Here is a 15,344-nt window from a genome sequence, read left to right as displayed (position 1 = left end):
TGGTTGTTACTGGTTGTTGGGGTTGCTGTTGTTGTATGCTACTGAATTTCTGCTGATCTTCCTTTTCTTTTGCTTCAAATATCAGGTACACGACTGTAATACTAGCTATTGCAAGCTAATAATGTGGAAGCATGAATACATATGAAGAATGAAATTTTGAAGTTTTAATTTCGCTTTTTCTTTGTTCCTTTTATTGATTTTATTTAAGCTATTTCATGTATTACTGAATAATAATTAGAATAAGAGAAAATAACATAAGTTAGCCTTTAATGAATCGGTTTGGCAAAACGGGTTAATTCACTAGTTATGAAGGTTTTAAGATTATCAACAGTAGGTTAATCGTGAACAAGTAGCTAAATTTAGCTAAGGCATGAATTTAAACTAAATTTCGTGAATTAGGCATTAAGGCATGATTTGAGTTCAAACAAGACTAGAAGAACATTTAAGTTTAATAAACTTTCTAATAAGCTTTAGTAATTATGGTTAAATCTAGTTTCAAATAGTTGTGAATAATTAATCTCAATAGTTTTTTTTATAACAATGCGAGTTTTAATTTAGCTATATTTGATTCTTTTGAATATTAGTTGTCGAATTTGTATTTTATTTATAATTTCGGATTTTTAAGTAAAATTCCTTTTCATCAATATTTGTATTAATCTAGCAATTATTATGCCATGCTTTCTTAAATAAATAAAAATAAAAATAAAAAGCTCGTAATTAATTAGGATTTTCTTTCTTTATTTTAGAGACTAATTTTAATAGAAAAATGTAGTCGGTTTAAGATTTGTCCATTTAAAAATAAATGAGATGAGATGAGCCTAGTAAAATATATAGATTGCGGGGCCCTCACAAATGTATATATTAATTATTTAGAACATAGGAGTTGGCCGTCTAGTGAAATTTTACGGCCTTTCCCAAATCAACAATACGCTAATCGCTCTAGGCGCGTCTTTAACAAATTATTTTCTTAAATATGGGTGTGCATTTATGTAACCCAAATCCAAATCTCAACGGAGTCAAAAGGTGTCGATAACCAGGGGTACATTGACTGTGACGTGGTTTGAAATACGTTTTCACAATGTTGCAATTCTCCGTAAAACTATAAAAATAATAATAACAATAAAAGCGGCTAAAAGATAAAATTTGCACATAAGTTTATAATATGTATTATATCAGATAATCAAGTCGAATATAACAGTTTAGCGACCGTGCTAGAACCACGGAACTCGGGAATGCCTAACACCTTCTCCCGGGTTAACAGAATTCCTTATCCGGATTTCTGGTTCGCGGACTGTAATACGGTGTCATTTTTTTCCTCGATTCGGGATTAAAATCGGTGACTTGGGACACCCTAAATCTCCCAAGTGGCGACTCTGAAATAAATAAACAAATCCCGTTTCGATTATCCTTTAATTGGAAAAAACTCCTTCACCCCGGCGCGGGCGGAAAAGGAGGTGTGGCAATTGATATACACCTAAAGCATACTAGCGATTATTAAGAATTATTTTTTCCTAAACTAATTTGAGATTACTGTGAAGCAATGATTTATTGATATGGGATTGTTTGTGGAACATGTGTGACTCAACTGTCATACACGAAATGGGCTTTGAAGACATTATTGTGCCTTCGTGCTTTGGGCTAACCTAAAGCTAATTTCAAAATTCATTTGAACTCTTATTTCACTCATAGGCTCAAGCTGAGACCAAATAACAGACCCAGTACTTTCAGAAACACATAATCCTATTACTTCATATTAAAACTAACATGAATCTTAAATCCAATGATTACGAAGGAATCTCAGTACGTGATTCATACATAGACCAGGAATTTTAAAATCATAGAAGTACTTACATCAATCACTATTATTTTCTAGCTACAACAATTACTTTAATCCTGCCAAATTTGGGACAAATTACAAAAAAAAAATCGATTATAAACAAATTCCTAAACAAACACAATTTCATTACATTTGTTGAGAACATAGAATCATATTAGATTTACTAATTAAGTGAGTAACAATTAACAAAATGATACTAACAGAGGTACATTTAAACCAACTGATTATTAACAAGTTAGCATGACTGGAAAGCATTTAAATTTAGCAGTCAACTAATCGAAGAACAATAGCATCACAGGAACAATCAATTCTCATCAGAAAATCAACACTTCTCATTTAAGTAATAAATGTGAGTTCATAAGCTTGTACCTAATACCCGAATCAAGTGGTTGAAGTGGCCAAATAAAGGCAAAGATGAAGGATGGAGCTCAGTCAAACAGTCCTAGCAATGCAACAGTAGAAGTTCGGCAATGCCAGCAATTGCAGAAAATCAGCTTTGAAGATCCAACGCCTTGAAGCTAAATCAGAGATTTTTCCAGATTTGAAATTCGTCTTTCATTTCGAAAATTCAGTGACTATCAGATTTCCCAGATGTGTAACAACTGCTTAGTATTTTCAACTTTTGAGAATTTTAATGTTTTAGCTGCTTGTTCGAGTTTTCGACTCCTTTTACCGTATGAGATGTGCTTGTGAATTGTGTGAGTGAGAGTAAGAGGGTACGAAAGTAGATGAGAGAAAGTGAGAGAGTGAATGAGTATTGTGTGTATGAGGTGCAGATGAGAGAGTGACCATGGAGAGGCGGGCTGCTAGGTTTGGTGTCGAAGGAGAGAGGAAGGCTCCTAGGGGTTTTTTTTTTGTAAAAGGGGGAAGGGGTCTGTCTCTCTTAGAAGATGGGAATTAAGGGTTGTTTTTGTAACAACCCGACCGGTCGTTTTGAGCATTTGCACTTTGCTCTCCAGTTCTCGAGCATGACTAGCCTCGTATGATGTATTATGACTTATGTAAATCGTCGGTTTTGGTTTTCAGGTTAATCGGAACAGATATGGAATAATAATTTTCAGCTTGAATCTTTAAATTTGAAAGGTTTGACCAAGTTTTGACTTTTTAGTACTTGATCTCGGATTTGAATTTCTATGATTTGGTTAGCCCCGTTAAGTAATTTTGGACTTAGGGGCACGTCCAGAATGTGATTTGGAGGTCTGTGGAAGAATTAGGCTTGAATTGGCGAAATCGAAAATTTGGCATTTCTTAGTCGGCAGTGGAAATTTTGATATCGGGGTCCGAATGAAATTTCCGGAAGTTGGAGTAGGTTTGTAGTGTCATTTGTGAAGTGTGTGCAAAATTTTAGGTCATTCGGACGAGGTTTGATAAGTTTCGGCATTGTTTGTGGAATTTGAAAATTTAGATGATCTTAAGCTTGAATCCGAGGGTGATTTGGTGTTTTGATATCGTTTTTAGTGTTCCGAAGGTTTTAATAAGTTTGAATAGTGGTATATGACTCGGATGGTTAACGGAAGGATTGGAACTTAGTTTGAGTAGATGAAGCTGCTGATTCTGTCATTTTCGCATCTGCGGATTGGGGACCGCAAGTGTGAGGTCCGCATAAGCGGTTATGTAGCGCAGATGCGCAGCAAGGGTCGCAGGTGCGATTTGGTCCCCGCATCTGCGATGACTGCAAACCATAGAAGCAAAAATGCCCTTTTAATGAGATTCCGCAGAAGTGGAGAATTTTGCGCAGATGCATAATAGGGACCACAGATGCAGAAGTGCTTGGCAAAATGTATATAAAGGCTCCATCGCGAATTTTTGGTCATTTTTCACCATTTTTGACCGGGATTTGAGCTTTGGGCAGTGATTTTCAAGAGGAATCAAGGATTTTTAGTGGGGTAAGTTACTTGTGCTTTATTATTTGTGTTTGTGATGATTTTTCCACAGTTTAATCATAGAATTAGTGGGAATTAGGGGAGAAGTTGAAAGGGTTAGGGCTTGAGTTTTGGAGAGTTTTGATTGAGGATTTGAGGGACCATTTGAGGTCGGATTTTGATGATTTTGGTATGTATGGACTTGGGAGTGAAAGAGGTTTCTAGTGTTGTGATTTTTGTTGGATTCTGAGACGTGGGGCCGGGGCCGGGTTTGAGAAAATTCGGGATATTTTTTTCTAATTTGAAAATTTTCGTATAAGTTTCATTCCTTTGACGTATATTGATGATAATATACTGATTTTTGGTTAGATTCGGAGCATTTGAAGGCCGAATCAAGAGGCAAGGGCATCGCGGGTTAGAGTTTTGGCTTGGTTTAAGGTAAGTAACGCTTCCAAACTTGGTTCTGAGGGTTCAAAACCTCAAACTATGTGTTCTATGATTACTATTGAGGTGACACAAATGCCAAGTGACGGGCATGTGGGTGTGCACCATGAGAGTTGCAGCCTGGATCACTCCATGGCACCGCTTAGTGGCTCTTTCTTGCTGATATCTATGTTGTAATTATGTGACTAAGTTAATGAGCTATAAATCATGCTAATTATCATGTTAAGTCTTCACACCAATATTGTTGAGACCCGAGAGGTCATTTCTTGTTGTCATATCATTATCTCCCTTGATATTCCGTACTCAGTCATGTTCATGGATATTATATCATGCTAGTCTCGATTATTGTTATTTGGCATATCATATCATTATTTTGGGCTAGTATTAGGGCATTTTGAGCCCGTGTATATGAGACTGGAGAGTGATGACTGAGTAGGCTGAGAGCCTGATATTGAGTGACAGTATGGGATCGGGTTGCATACTGCAACGGGATATTGATTATGCCTTCGTTGGCTTGTTATAGCGCTCGGGCTGAAAAGAGCCCCTCCGGAGTCTACACACTCCCAGTGAGCGCAGATGATATTATTGAGGGATGGATCTTCCCTGGACATGCATCTTGTCCGAAATACTTATAATTGGAGATGGATCTTCTCAATAGGGCCGGAATGGCCTTCCTCAGTACTGGATGACTGTTGTCAATAATGTGTATATATTTCGGGATGGATCTTCCCTGAGCCTTGTGAGCCATATACAATACCGAGTGGTTGTGAGGTTGTTATTGCCATTATCTAGAGATGGATCTTCTCCATAGGCTGGGATGGCCTTCCTCAGTACTGAGTGACTGCTGTTAAAGATGTATATATTTCGGGATGGATCTTCCCTGGGCTGTACGAGCCATATACTATATAGAGTGGACGAGCATTTGAGATTGTGGGCATATGAGGCACTCAGCATGGTGCATTTCATACAGCATGTGCATTGACATATAGATGTAGCAGAGTTACACTTCTTTACCTTGTTCATACTTGCTTTGTTTTACTATTCGAGCTGTTTATTTAACTAAAAGTATGCCTACGTTTCTGTACGTTATTTCTGTTATCTTTGATGAGGTTGAGTTCGTCACTACCTATCAGTCCATAGGTTGTACTTTTTACTTACTGAGTTGGTGTACTCACGTTACCCCTGCACCTTGTATGCAGATTAAGGCACTTTTGGATCCTGTGGTGGTTGTTGATCCTGACCTTTAGGATTGAGTTTAATTAAATGCACTGTTGACGTAATGGGTTAATTGAAGATTCCATAAATTGCCTTTCATAGTATTCTTTAATCATACGTCGGTTTCCATGTATATATCTTCTTTGACTTGATTTAACTTTGCTGTAAATCTTTAATTTACATTTTCCTTGACTTGATTTGCACAGAATCTAGCTCGCACATTTTGATATTCAAGCTCCATTAGTGACATATATTTTACTATTCAAGGATTGTTGTCATCATTAAAATATTAGGTCATGAAATTTTACTATGCCGTATTTACATCAAATCATAATAATTTATCATGACTAAATTATAAATATTTTTTTTTCTTTCTTAAACTTCATGTTCAATTTAAAAACCTTCACATAAGGATGCAGGGAGTAGGAATTAATTTTAACATAAGACTATGTATCACAGTTAATTGTAGTTATTTTTTAAATAATCTGATAATGCAATAAAATATTTAGAATATTCTCAGAATATATAAATATCTCCATATGACCAAAAATATAAGGAAAAAAAGGACTCTTCTTTTACCTTTCTTCTCAACTATTCACGGTCCCACTTCCAAAAACGAAAAAGTTAAAAAAAAAAAAAAAAAAAAAGGGAAAGAAATTGCCTACTAATAGAACTTTGAAGGTTTGCCGATATAGATTCCTAAAAAACGCATCGTTTTCTTCATCACAAAATTCAATAAAAATAAAAAATAATCTTTGCCTATGAAACCGTAAGGGTCGCTCTAACCCTAGTTTAAACTTTCCTCAGTTCAATATTCTTGCCGTTCAGTGCAAAAATTAAGCAATTTGCGGGTCGGAATGATCAAGTTGGTGTCGGCTATATGAATCCTCACTGTACTGTCATGGAAGTAATAGATATTGCCGACGATTACGATGACGATGATGATGTTTCAGTAATATATGAAACCCCAAAAACTTCAAAGAGCAAAGGAGCCAAGATTAGTGATACTATTGAGAAAAGAAATCATCAAGTTTCGTTATTTAAAATTTTGTGTTCAAAACCTAGCAGCAGTGGAACTAAAAAGTCCTTTATTGATCTATCTAAAGAATCCCCAGATGAAGAAATTCAGATTTTGGATTCCAATTTTTCATTCTCCAAAAATTCAAAAAGGCGTTCAAATTCGACGTCCGTTGTTATAGATGATGACTATGATGACATTTTTACGTGTGATATTTGCGTTGACGAAAAGTCAACGAGTGAAATGTTCAAAATAATGGGATGTACTCATTCTTATTGCAAAGATTGCATGTCTAAGTATGTAGCCTCAAAACTCCAAGAGAATATTTCTCGAATTTCATGTCCCGTTTCGGGGTGTAACGGACTATTGGAGCCATATTATTGTCGTTCAATTTTGCCTAATGAAGTGTTTGATAGATGGGGCGACGTGTTATGTGAGAAAATGATTTTAGGGTATGATAGATTTTATTGTCCATTTAAGGATTGTTCTGCGCTTTTGATTGATGAATGTAGTGGTGAAAATATAGTTATAACTCAATCAGAATGTCCAGAATGTAAAAGGTTGTTTTGTGCAAAGTGTAAAGTTCCTTGGCATTTAGGTATTTTGTGTGAAGAATTTGAGAAATTGAATAAAGATGAAAGGGAAAGGGAAGATATACAGCTTATGCAACTTGCTAAGAGTCAAGAATGGCAAAGATGTCCAAATTGTAGATACTATGTTGCTAGGTCTCAAGGTTGTGCCCAAATGAAATGCAGGTAAGTTATAGAACATCGGATTTTCATGTACAGTTTACGTTCTATGCATTGACTGTGTAAAAAATATTTACAAAATCATGCCTATGTGAAAACTCTTTATATTGTCGTCTGTGTATATAGCTTAAATTATTTTCATATTTTCTACTAGTTGATATCTTGTTGTGGCAAATTTGCGGAATTGTGAAAATAGTGACAAACAAAGTGGGAAAATTTTATTTTGTGTCTCGTACAACTTACACTAGTTGTATGAGACAACTTTTTGTCTCACAATTTTGTGGACTCATAATTCAGTGGACCCAGCAGTGTAAGATTGAGGTCCACAATTTTGTGAGACAAAAATGAGCCTCATACAACTAGTGTCAGTTGTATAAGACACAAAATAAAACTTCTCAACAAAGTGTAATATTAATTGTGAACAAGTTGTTGGGAACAATGTTTTAAATTTGGGCTTTTTTCACTTTTAGCCCGTATCAGAAATTATTTATATTTGGTAGCCGAAAAAGTGTATAAAATTTGTATACTTTTTATATACAACATATAGAATATTATTTTGAGAGCAACTATAAAGTGTTATTTTCACTTTAAATTTTGATTATTGTTGTTATCTTTAAAATTACAGGTGTGGATGTGACTTTTGTTACAAATGTGGAGCTCAGTCAACTAATCACTACTGCAGTAACTGTGGTACTTAAGTACGTACTTGTTTAAACTTATTGGTTTCAATTTGTTTTTAGTTTTTTTTTCTTCTCCTTTTCCTTGAAGAAAAGTCCACTATGGATATAGACTTTGTTTCAGTTGCTTTACTAATATAATGTTGAGTTATTATAGTGAATGTCCTTCTTCCAATTTCTTTCATATTTATTGCAATCAGAATGTAATTTGACAAAGTGGTGAATGTTGTTGAAAAATGTTTATGTAGAGTTTACTAATATTTGGAAGATCCACCATTTATTGTATGGAGAAATCATAAGATTTTGATGGTTTGAGCTACCTGCACCTGGACAAAAAGACCCTATGAAGCTTCATTGTTCTCTGGAATTGGCTTTGGGCCTTTCCTGCGTAGTCAGTGGCGGATCCAGAATTTTTATTAAGGGGTGTCAAATATAATTAATTAAATACATCGAAAAATCAAGGGAAGTCAACGTATAGTAAATATACATAAAATAAAAAAATTATCAAGCAAAATAGTGTAATTTCTGGCGAAGGGGTGTCGCTTGACACCACTAGCTTCAATGTGGCTCCGCCACTGTGCGCAGCTTAGGTGGAAGGCGAAGAAGACCTCCTTCTGAGGGGCTCGAGCCATCAGTGAGATACCACTTTGGAAGTGCTAGAATTCTAACCTTGTGTCAGGACCTACGAGCCAAGGGACGGTCTCAAGTAGACAGTTGACTTTGATGTCTTGTGTCTTGGTTTGCCTATATCTGCTACCTCCCATCATTACGTATATTAGATATACTTACTGGAAATGCTAAAACAAGATGTATATTGTTTATATATATGTGTGTATGTTATATACATATAATATACATATTATATATACTTTTTGGCTCGCGAATGCAATTGGTTTCAGCCGATCGACCAATTTTATATTTCACCCAATTTAAAAAAGGATAGAAACATGCATGTGCGTGAGTATTGTATAGGCTTAATCGCTTACATCCAAAGTTATGGTCTATTGGTTAATGAAGTGAGAAAGGTCTATGTTCAAATCTCAATGGAGGCAAAAACACTAGGTGATATCTTTCCATGTGTCCGTGCTTTGATAGGTAGAATCATCCGAGGGGTAACAGGTACCTCGCGGAATAAGTCAACGTACGTGCAAGCTGGCGCGAACAATTCAACTATGATTTTTGAAGGGGTGATTTCTCAAGGGCTATATTTGCACAACTTTTTAAAATAGGGACAAAATCTAAACTGTGGCAACAAAAAAGAAGGGACATTTGCGTAATTTAGCCCGTTTTGAAAGTTCACAATATTATGCTATGTAGGAGGGTTGTTCTTTTGCCACAATTATTCTCTAAAAAGCATCAATTAACTTCATTTATTTTACAAATTACAAAGTCTTCCCTTTGTATATTACAAAAGTAACCACATAACTAGTAGTCTCTATCTCTCTCCCTCGTGTGAGAAGAAATAGCAGGCTTCTCTTATTAATTGTGGAGTTTGTATACTTTAAGTGCTAGAATTTTTGGACTTAAGAAAAGAGCCACTTTTGGTTATTTCACGCAAAGGTTTGTCAGTAAATCTAATGATATTGTAAACCCAAGCTCCTGCTATGGCCCCAAGTGTTGGGCTCACTAAGTAAATCCATAGTCCTCTGTAATGGGTTGACACTATTGCTGGGCCCAAACTTCTTGCTGGGTTCATCGATGCTCCCGATATCGGCCTGTCCATTACAAAACTCATTAAAAATAGCTGACGAATGTATAATATGTAATTATGTATAATATATGTATAATCGTATATAATTTATGTATATTGACTAGAAAAAGTAAATAGCGAATTCGACTCTACAAAAAATGTAAATAGCAAATTTGGCTCTCGTGTGGAGCTAACATTGCTGGATCAAGATAAGATGGGATGGCTGTCCAGAGGCCGTAGTGAGCTTCACTCGAAGGGTGTTGGTTCGGGGGTAGAGTATAATACTAGAGGTCCTCGGACTTCAAGGTGGTTTTTCTTTTGGGCAGTTGTTCACCTTTGGATCTTTCCAATATAGCCCCTATAGTTTTCATTACTGGGATATTTTATTTTTTTTACCTCGTTATTCTCAATACTTCAGCTGGCTATTTGTGTAAAGATCTCAAAATTTTCTACTATATTGGGAATCAATGAAGGGGAAAGGGGGACCTTGAGAATTGAACTGACAGGTATTGTGTGAGAGACTCCTACAAATGCTACTAGACTGTAAGTTTTGATCACAACTCACTAACTTTTAGCATCAAATAACAAAAATAAATAACCTAAAAGTGAATTATAAGTATTTCTACTTGAAAAATTTTCAACTAATTTTACTCAAGAGGTGCTCACATAACCAAAGTAATTAAAATAAAGAAAGCAATTAAAAGAGAAATTACCCAGCAAACATAACATTAAGCAAAATGGTTGCTCCAACTGCAAGACCAGCAAGTTCACCAATCTACAATCATAAAAATGACAAAAAGATAGAAATTATGTAAAAATGATGATGTTCAAGAATCACTAAGTAATTTATTTATTCAACTAAATTATTTCAAAGAAAGATTTAATTAATTAAAGCAGCCATATTGTTACTAATTTAATGATTATTTGACAGCTATATTTGGCGTGTAACAACGCGATTGGTAAATATAATTAACACATTAGCCATAATTAAAAAAAATACCACTAAAAGGTCCAATGGGACGAGCAAAATTTTTAATCAGAAATTTCGATTTCGAGCTTTAAGAATGACAAACTTCTTGGTAGGGATTAATTTACCTTCTTACTGAGCTAACCCGGTGTGAATCCGGTTAGTTAGTCGAGTTGATGAAGGTCAAATATTAAAGGATTAAAAAAGGACAATATTTGCAAAAATAACCACTTTAGTTTTCAGTCCTTGCAACTGATAAAATAGCCACTATCATTGAATTATGGGATTTGAACATTGAACCTCACTGGTACAAGTATAGCCTCTCTTTACTAGATGATTAAAATATTTGCAAAAATAACCACTTTAGTTTTCAGTCCTTGTAATTGATAAAATAGCCACTATCATGGAATTAAGGGATTCGAACATTGAACCTCAGCGGTACAAGTATAGTCTCTCTTTTTTTAGTAATAGCGCGGGCTAATTACTTTTTTTTCGATCTGTAGTCTGATTATTTTAATTATAAAATCTATATATATAGAGTACTTACAGCTCGATTATCGGTTGCAACGCCGGAGATGACAAACATGAGATAAAATGTGATTATAAATTCAACTACGAACGATTGAAATTCAGTCCCTGTAGGTAAAGTTCCAGCAAAATGATCGTGTTTTCCATTAAATATTAGTCTTAAAGTTCCACTTGCTAGGGTTGCTCCAAGAACTTGAGCTGCTACATAAGCTGGTACCTGCAAAAAAAAAAAAAAAAAAAAAAAATTAATAATAATAATAATAATAATAATAATAATAAAAATAATGACCACATAATAGGTTAGAGAGAGTATACAAACATAAACGATCTCTTAGATTAAATTAATTAATGAGTCTTATGCTATGCGAATTCCGATTAATCGGAGTCCTGATAAATACAGAAAAAGTAATTCTTAGTACATCAAAATAATACTATTTTCGGTCTATATTATCTATCTTTTAAAGTTGTTACATATCTTCTTTAAAAAGATATTTAATAGCCGTAATTATAAAAATATATGTTTAAACTATCATCTATCTCTCGTTAAATGTCTCACTTAGTTAATATATCAGTAATTGGAACAATACGATTATATTTGAAATAATGACTTTTTATAAATTATCAAATATTGGGATAGGAGGCAGAAGTGGAGCCGAGATTTGAAATTTATTGGTTCAGGATTCTAATCATTTTAACTTATATAGTTCTAAATTAATAATTATAAATATTCAATGAATTTTTAAGACAAATACAAGGTTTGAACCAAGTTACTTGTTCAGGCGAACCTGTTTGCTACATGCTGGCTCCACCCCTGATCGGAGGGAATATATTTATTTATAGTGTAAATGCATCTAAATAATTGATCCTTACTAATTCTTTTAACCAATTGACACATAAAAGAGTACAATTCAACCTCAAAATCTACAAAATAATTTTTTTCTCGAAGACAAATGACCTTAAAAACTCAAAAGACTTTAATATTCATAGAAAAATATAAATTTAATTTTATTCAAATATTACCTGTTTCCAAGGAAACCTTTTAACTGTGGCAAAGGCAATAGTAACAGAAGGATTAAAATGAGCACCAGAAATGTGGCCAACTGAGTAAACCATGACCATTACAACCAGTCCCCAAGTTATGGCTATTCCTGGAAATGTTACCATTCCTTTATCTGAATTTACCACCACTGATCCACAGCCAGCAAATATCAAAAAATATGTTCCTATCATCTCTGCTATAACCTGTACATTTTCACGATTTTCAGGTATCAAAATTTTAAAAAAAAAAAAATACACGAAAAAATTAAAGAGATTCAACACATATACATAAAAAAATTTACCTATCGAAATAATATAATTTTTTTCCGGCAAAGGCATCAATTGATACCCTTTGGAGCTATATGGCTCCGCCACTGATTATTACTTCATGTAATTATAATTTCACAAATAATCAAACCAAAAGTGTACATCAAAATAATACAATAATTTCACACGTGCAAATGACCAATTGTGATTTTTTAAATTAATTTTTTGATGAATTCTAAGGTTTTGTTGGCACTCTGAGGCTGAATTTTCTAGGAAACTCTTAGCATAGCTACGTAAAATAACAAGTATATTCCCGCAGGATATTTAGAAACAAATTGAGTTTAAAATTTTAAATTTTATACTTAATATCATAATTTTATAGCAATATAAATATCTATAACATGTTTATTTAAAAGCCCTACTTTGTGGGATTACATTGAGTTAATTGTTGTTGTATGTTTTATTTAAAAGTTTTCTAATCTTTCCATCTTAAATGTCGCATCCAATAAAATATCGTCACATAAATTGAATAGAACGAGTAGTAAATAAAAGTTTATCTTCTTTAACAACTTAAACTGTTAGAAGATATAATCATCATTTTAACAAGTTTTTAAATAAGATGATCATACAATTCAATATAGTTTTAAAGCGGGCAGAGATCATGACGAGTCTAACCATCACCTTATAAACAAATTCTTTTTATAATCAGTTGTCCATAAAAAAAACGGGGCAAGAAAAGAATTAGGTCAATTTATAAGAGGACGTGTTCAAAAATATAAAGAAGTAAATATAAGTGTATCGTACGTCTCCAATTAAACAAGCAGTGAGTAGAAGAACTTCTAATCAGAAGCGGAGCTAAGATTTGAAGTTTATGTATTCTGAATTCATCATCAAACTCATAACTCGTCTTAACTAATGAGTTTGCAATTAAATACATATACATACTTTATAAATTTTATAATACAAATACAAAATTTAAGCAAAAATTACAAGGTTCGTTTGAACTCGTAGCTAATATAAGAAGATAAGGAGTCACCTTTTGAATGAAAGGAACAGTAAGAAAGCTGCAACTTGAAGAAGAATCATTGTTATTCAAATCATCATCTTCTTTAATATTCAAAGTTACAACATGATTCCCATTTGCTCCTGCTGCTATCTGATCAGCCATAGAAAATCCTTAGTTTAATTGTTATGTTCAAGAAAAGAAGAGCACATAGGAAGATGAGACAACAAAGAGAGGATTTATCCTATTTATACAAAATTAATTTTGAAAAAGTTAAGAGAAAGAGAAAGGAAGAAGGGACAACTTATTTTCTTTTTCTGTTTTTTTTGTTTTTTGTTTTTTTTTGTTTCTTTCGGAGAGATCTATGCTTTGACAAAGAGTCCTTATGGCATTACAATGTTTTATTTAGAAAACAAAGTGGGCAAAAGATAAGTGACGGGAAGGCGTGGTCTAGTGGTCAATATAGTGAGAGGAGAATCATAAAATTTGAGATTCAAATACGAGCAGATGCAAAAAAATATTACGTGATTTTTCTGATGTGCGAGAGGCTTGACGGGTAGAATTACTTAGCATTTGTAATAGTGGGAGGTAGCAAGTTATGGAATAGTCGATGTCCACTTGAACTAAGAAATACTTTGTATTGGTGGTAGATAGCAAATATCCGACAAAATAATTAAAGTACACATAAGCAGACATGGTACTTAAATTAGTGAGATATGACAAATAGAATATTTAAAATGCGCACAAGCTAATTCGAAAAAGAAAACGAAAAAATAAAATGAAAAATTGGATATTAGGAATAGTTGAAAAGTGTGTAGCATTAATTAAGTTGTCAATAAATATAGCATTGATATCTAATCCGACAACGTACCGGAAAACACAACGTTATGAATGCGAAGAAGAAAATCTTGTCACAAATCACAATCATTAACTAAGTGCAGTAATTCTTTCAGTTTCAATTCACCTTTTAGTATTAATTAACAATAAAATTAACTATATTAACATAAATGTGTTCATTAGAAATATAGTAGATAGTACTCCAAGACTCTTTATTCCAAGGACAATTTTAGAAAAAAGAAGTTAATTCTTTTTTGTAATGTATCCGAAAAAAATCAGATACATCACAAAAAAGTAAAGTGGACCGGAGGCGGTACTACCTAATTGATAAATGGAATGTTCTTTTTCATGATTTAAAATGGCATTTTTGTGCATAAAACATCTCACATTTACGCAGGGTTCGAGGAAGGGTCGCACCCCAAAGAGTGTGATGTAAATAGTGTGCATTAATGCAAGCACTAATGACTGCTTCCACGCTCAAACTCATTATCTATAAATAGGTAACACGAAGATAATTTTACTATTATTTCAAGGCTCCATTTCTTGTTTATCTACTTCTTGTTTGTTGCAACGTGGTATACTTCATTTAGTATAATTTTGGATGGATTGGAAAAGTAGGATGTTGGCCTTCCCCCTTTTATTTTCTCATCATTATTCTATTGTTACTTACTCGAAAAAATAATACTCATTGTCCACCTTCAAGAGGGGTTGCTTTGATGGTAAACAACCCTCATTTCCAATCGAGAGGTTGTGAGTTCTAGTCTCCCCAAGAGCAAGGTGGGAAGTTTTTGGAGGGAAGGATGCCGGGGGTCTATTTGGAGGGAGCAAGGTGGTGGTTGTTGTTGTATTGTCCTCCTCTTTTAGTTTCCTTCGTTACAGATTATTTGGTCAAGTTTTTGTGAAGTTAAAAGCTATTTTTTCTTCAAAAATATATATATATTTAAATAGTTTGACAAAAAAGGATAAGTAATCTTGAAAACTTTTAAGTATTACTTTTAATGAAAATAAAAATATTTCAAAATAAATAAAAATTATTCAACCATTTAATTAGATATAAAGCAACAATAACTACCATAATTTTACAGACTATATTCCAAAAATAGCTAGACTATTTGTCGTAATCAATACTACAAAATTAAGCACAACCCAGTAGAAACATTTTCCTTCCAAAGTAGTATACATCAAATGCTATGCCACTTAGAAATAATTGCA

The 15,344-nt window shown here is 33.6% G+C and overlaps 2 protein-coding genes across 2 annotated transcripts; one reads left to right on the top strand and one right to left on the bottom strand.

Moving 5' to 3' along the window:
- The first annotated feature begins 6,238 nt into the window (after window positions 1–6,238).
- LOC104233693 (E3 ubiquitin-protein ligase RSL1-like) lies at window positions 6,239–7,823 on the top strand. The gene is made up of 2 exons (XM_009787127.2): window positions 6,239–7,131; window positions 7,751–7,823. Exons 1-2 carry the CDS (start codon window positions 6,239–6,241, stop codon window positions 7,821–7,823), a joined length of 966 nt encoding a protein of 321 aa, XP_009785429.2.
- Window positions 7,824–9,144: 1,321 nt separating this feature from the next.
- On the bottom strand, window positions 9,145–13,532 carry LOC104233688 (aquaporin NIP1-1-like). The gene is made up of 5 exons (XM_009787123.2): window positions 13,329–13,532; window positions 12,008–12,229; window positions 11,007–11,204; window positions 10,206–10,267; window positions 9,145–9,517 (listed from the first exon to the last, which is right to left on the bottom strand). Exons 1-5 carry the CDS (start codon window positions 13,458–13,460, stop codon window positions 9,304–9,306), a joined length of 828 nt encoding a protein of 275 aa, XP_009785425.1. The 5' UTR covers window positions 13,461–13,532; the 3' UTR covers window positions 9,145–9,303.
- Between the last annotated feature and the right edge of the window lie 1,812 nt (window positions 13,533–15,344).

Source organism: Nicotiana sylvestris, chromosome 9 (assembly GCF_000393655.2).
Source record: "Nicotiana sylvestris chromosome 9, ASM39365v2, whole genome shotgun sequence".
NCBI classification, from domain to species: Eukaryota; Viridiplantae; Streptophyta; class Magnoliopsida; order Solanales; family Solanaceae; genus Nicotiana; species Nicotiana sylvestris.
This window is presented reverse-complemented; position numbering and strand designations above follow the sequence as displayed.

What these genes read in the sequence shown, in the direction of transcription:
- LOC104233693 (XM_009787127.2), top strand. Translation starts at nt 6,239, where the DNA reads ATGAATCCTCACTGTACTGTCATGGAAGTAATAGATATTGCCGACGAT. An exon ending in TGTGCCCAAATGAAATGCAG is followed by an intron (nt 7,132 to 7,750) that starts GTAAGTTATAGA and finishes TTAAAATTACAG; the next exon opens with GTGTGGATGTGACTTTTGTT.
- LOC104233688 (XM_009787123.2), bottom strand. Translation starts at nt 13,460, where the DNA reads ATGGCTGATCAGATAGCAGCAGGAGCAAATGGGAATCATGTTGTAACT. An exon ending in CTGTTCCTTTCATTCAAAAG is followed by an intron (nt 12,230 to 13,328) that starts GTGACTCCTTAT and finishes GAAAATGTACAG; the next exon opens with GTTATAGCAGAGATGATAGG. An exon ending in AAAGGTTTCCTTGGAAACAG is followed by an intron (nt 11,205 to 12,007) that starts GTAATATTTGAA and finishes TTTTTTTTGCAG; the next exon opens with GTACCAGCTTATGTAGCAGC.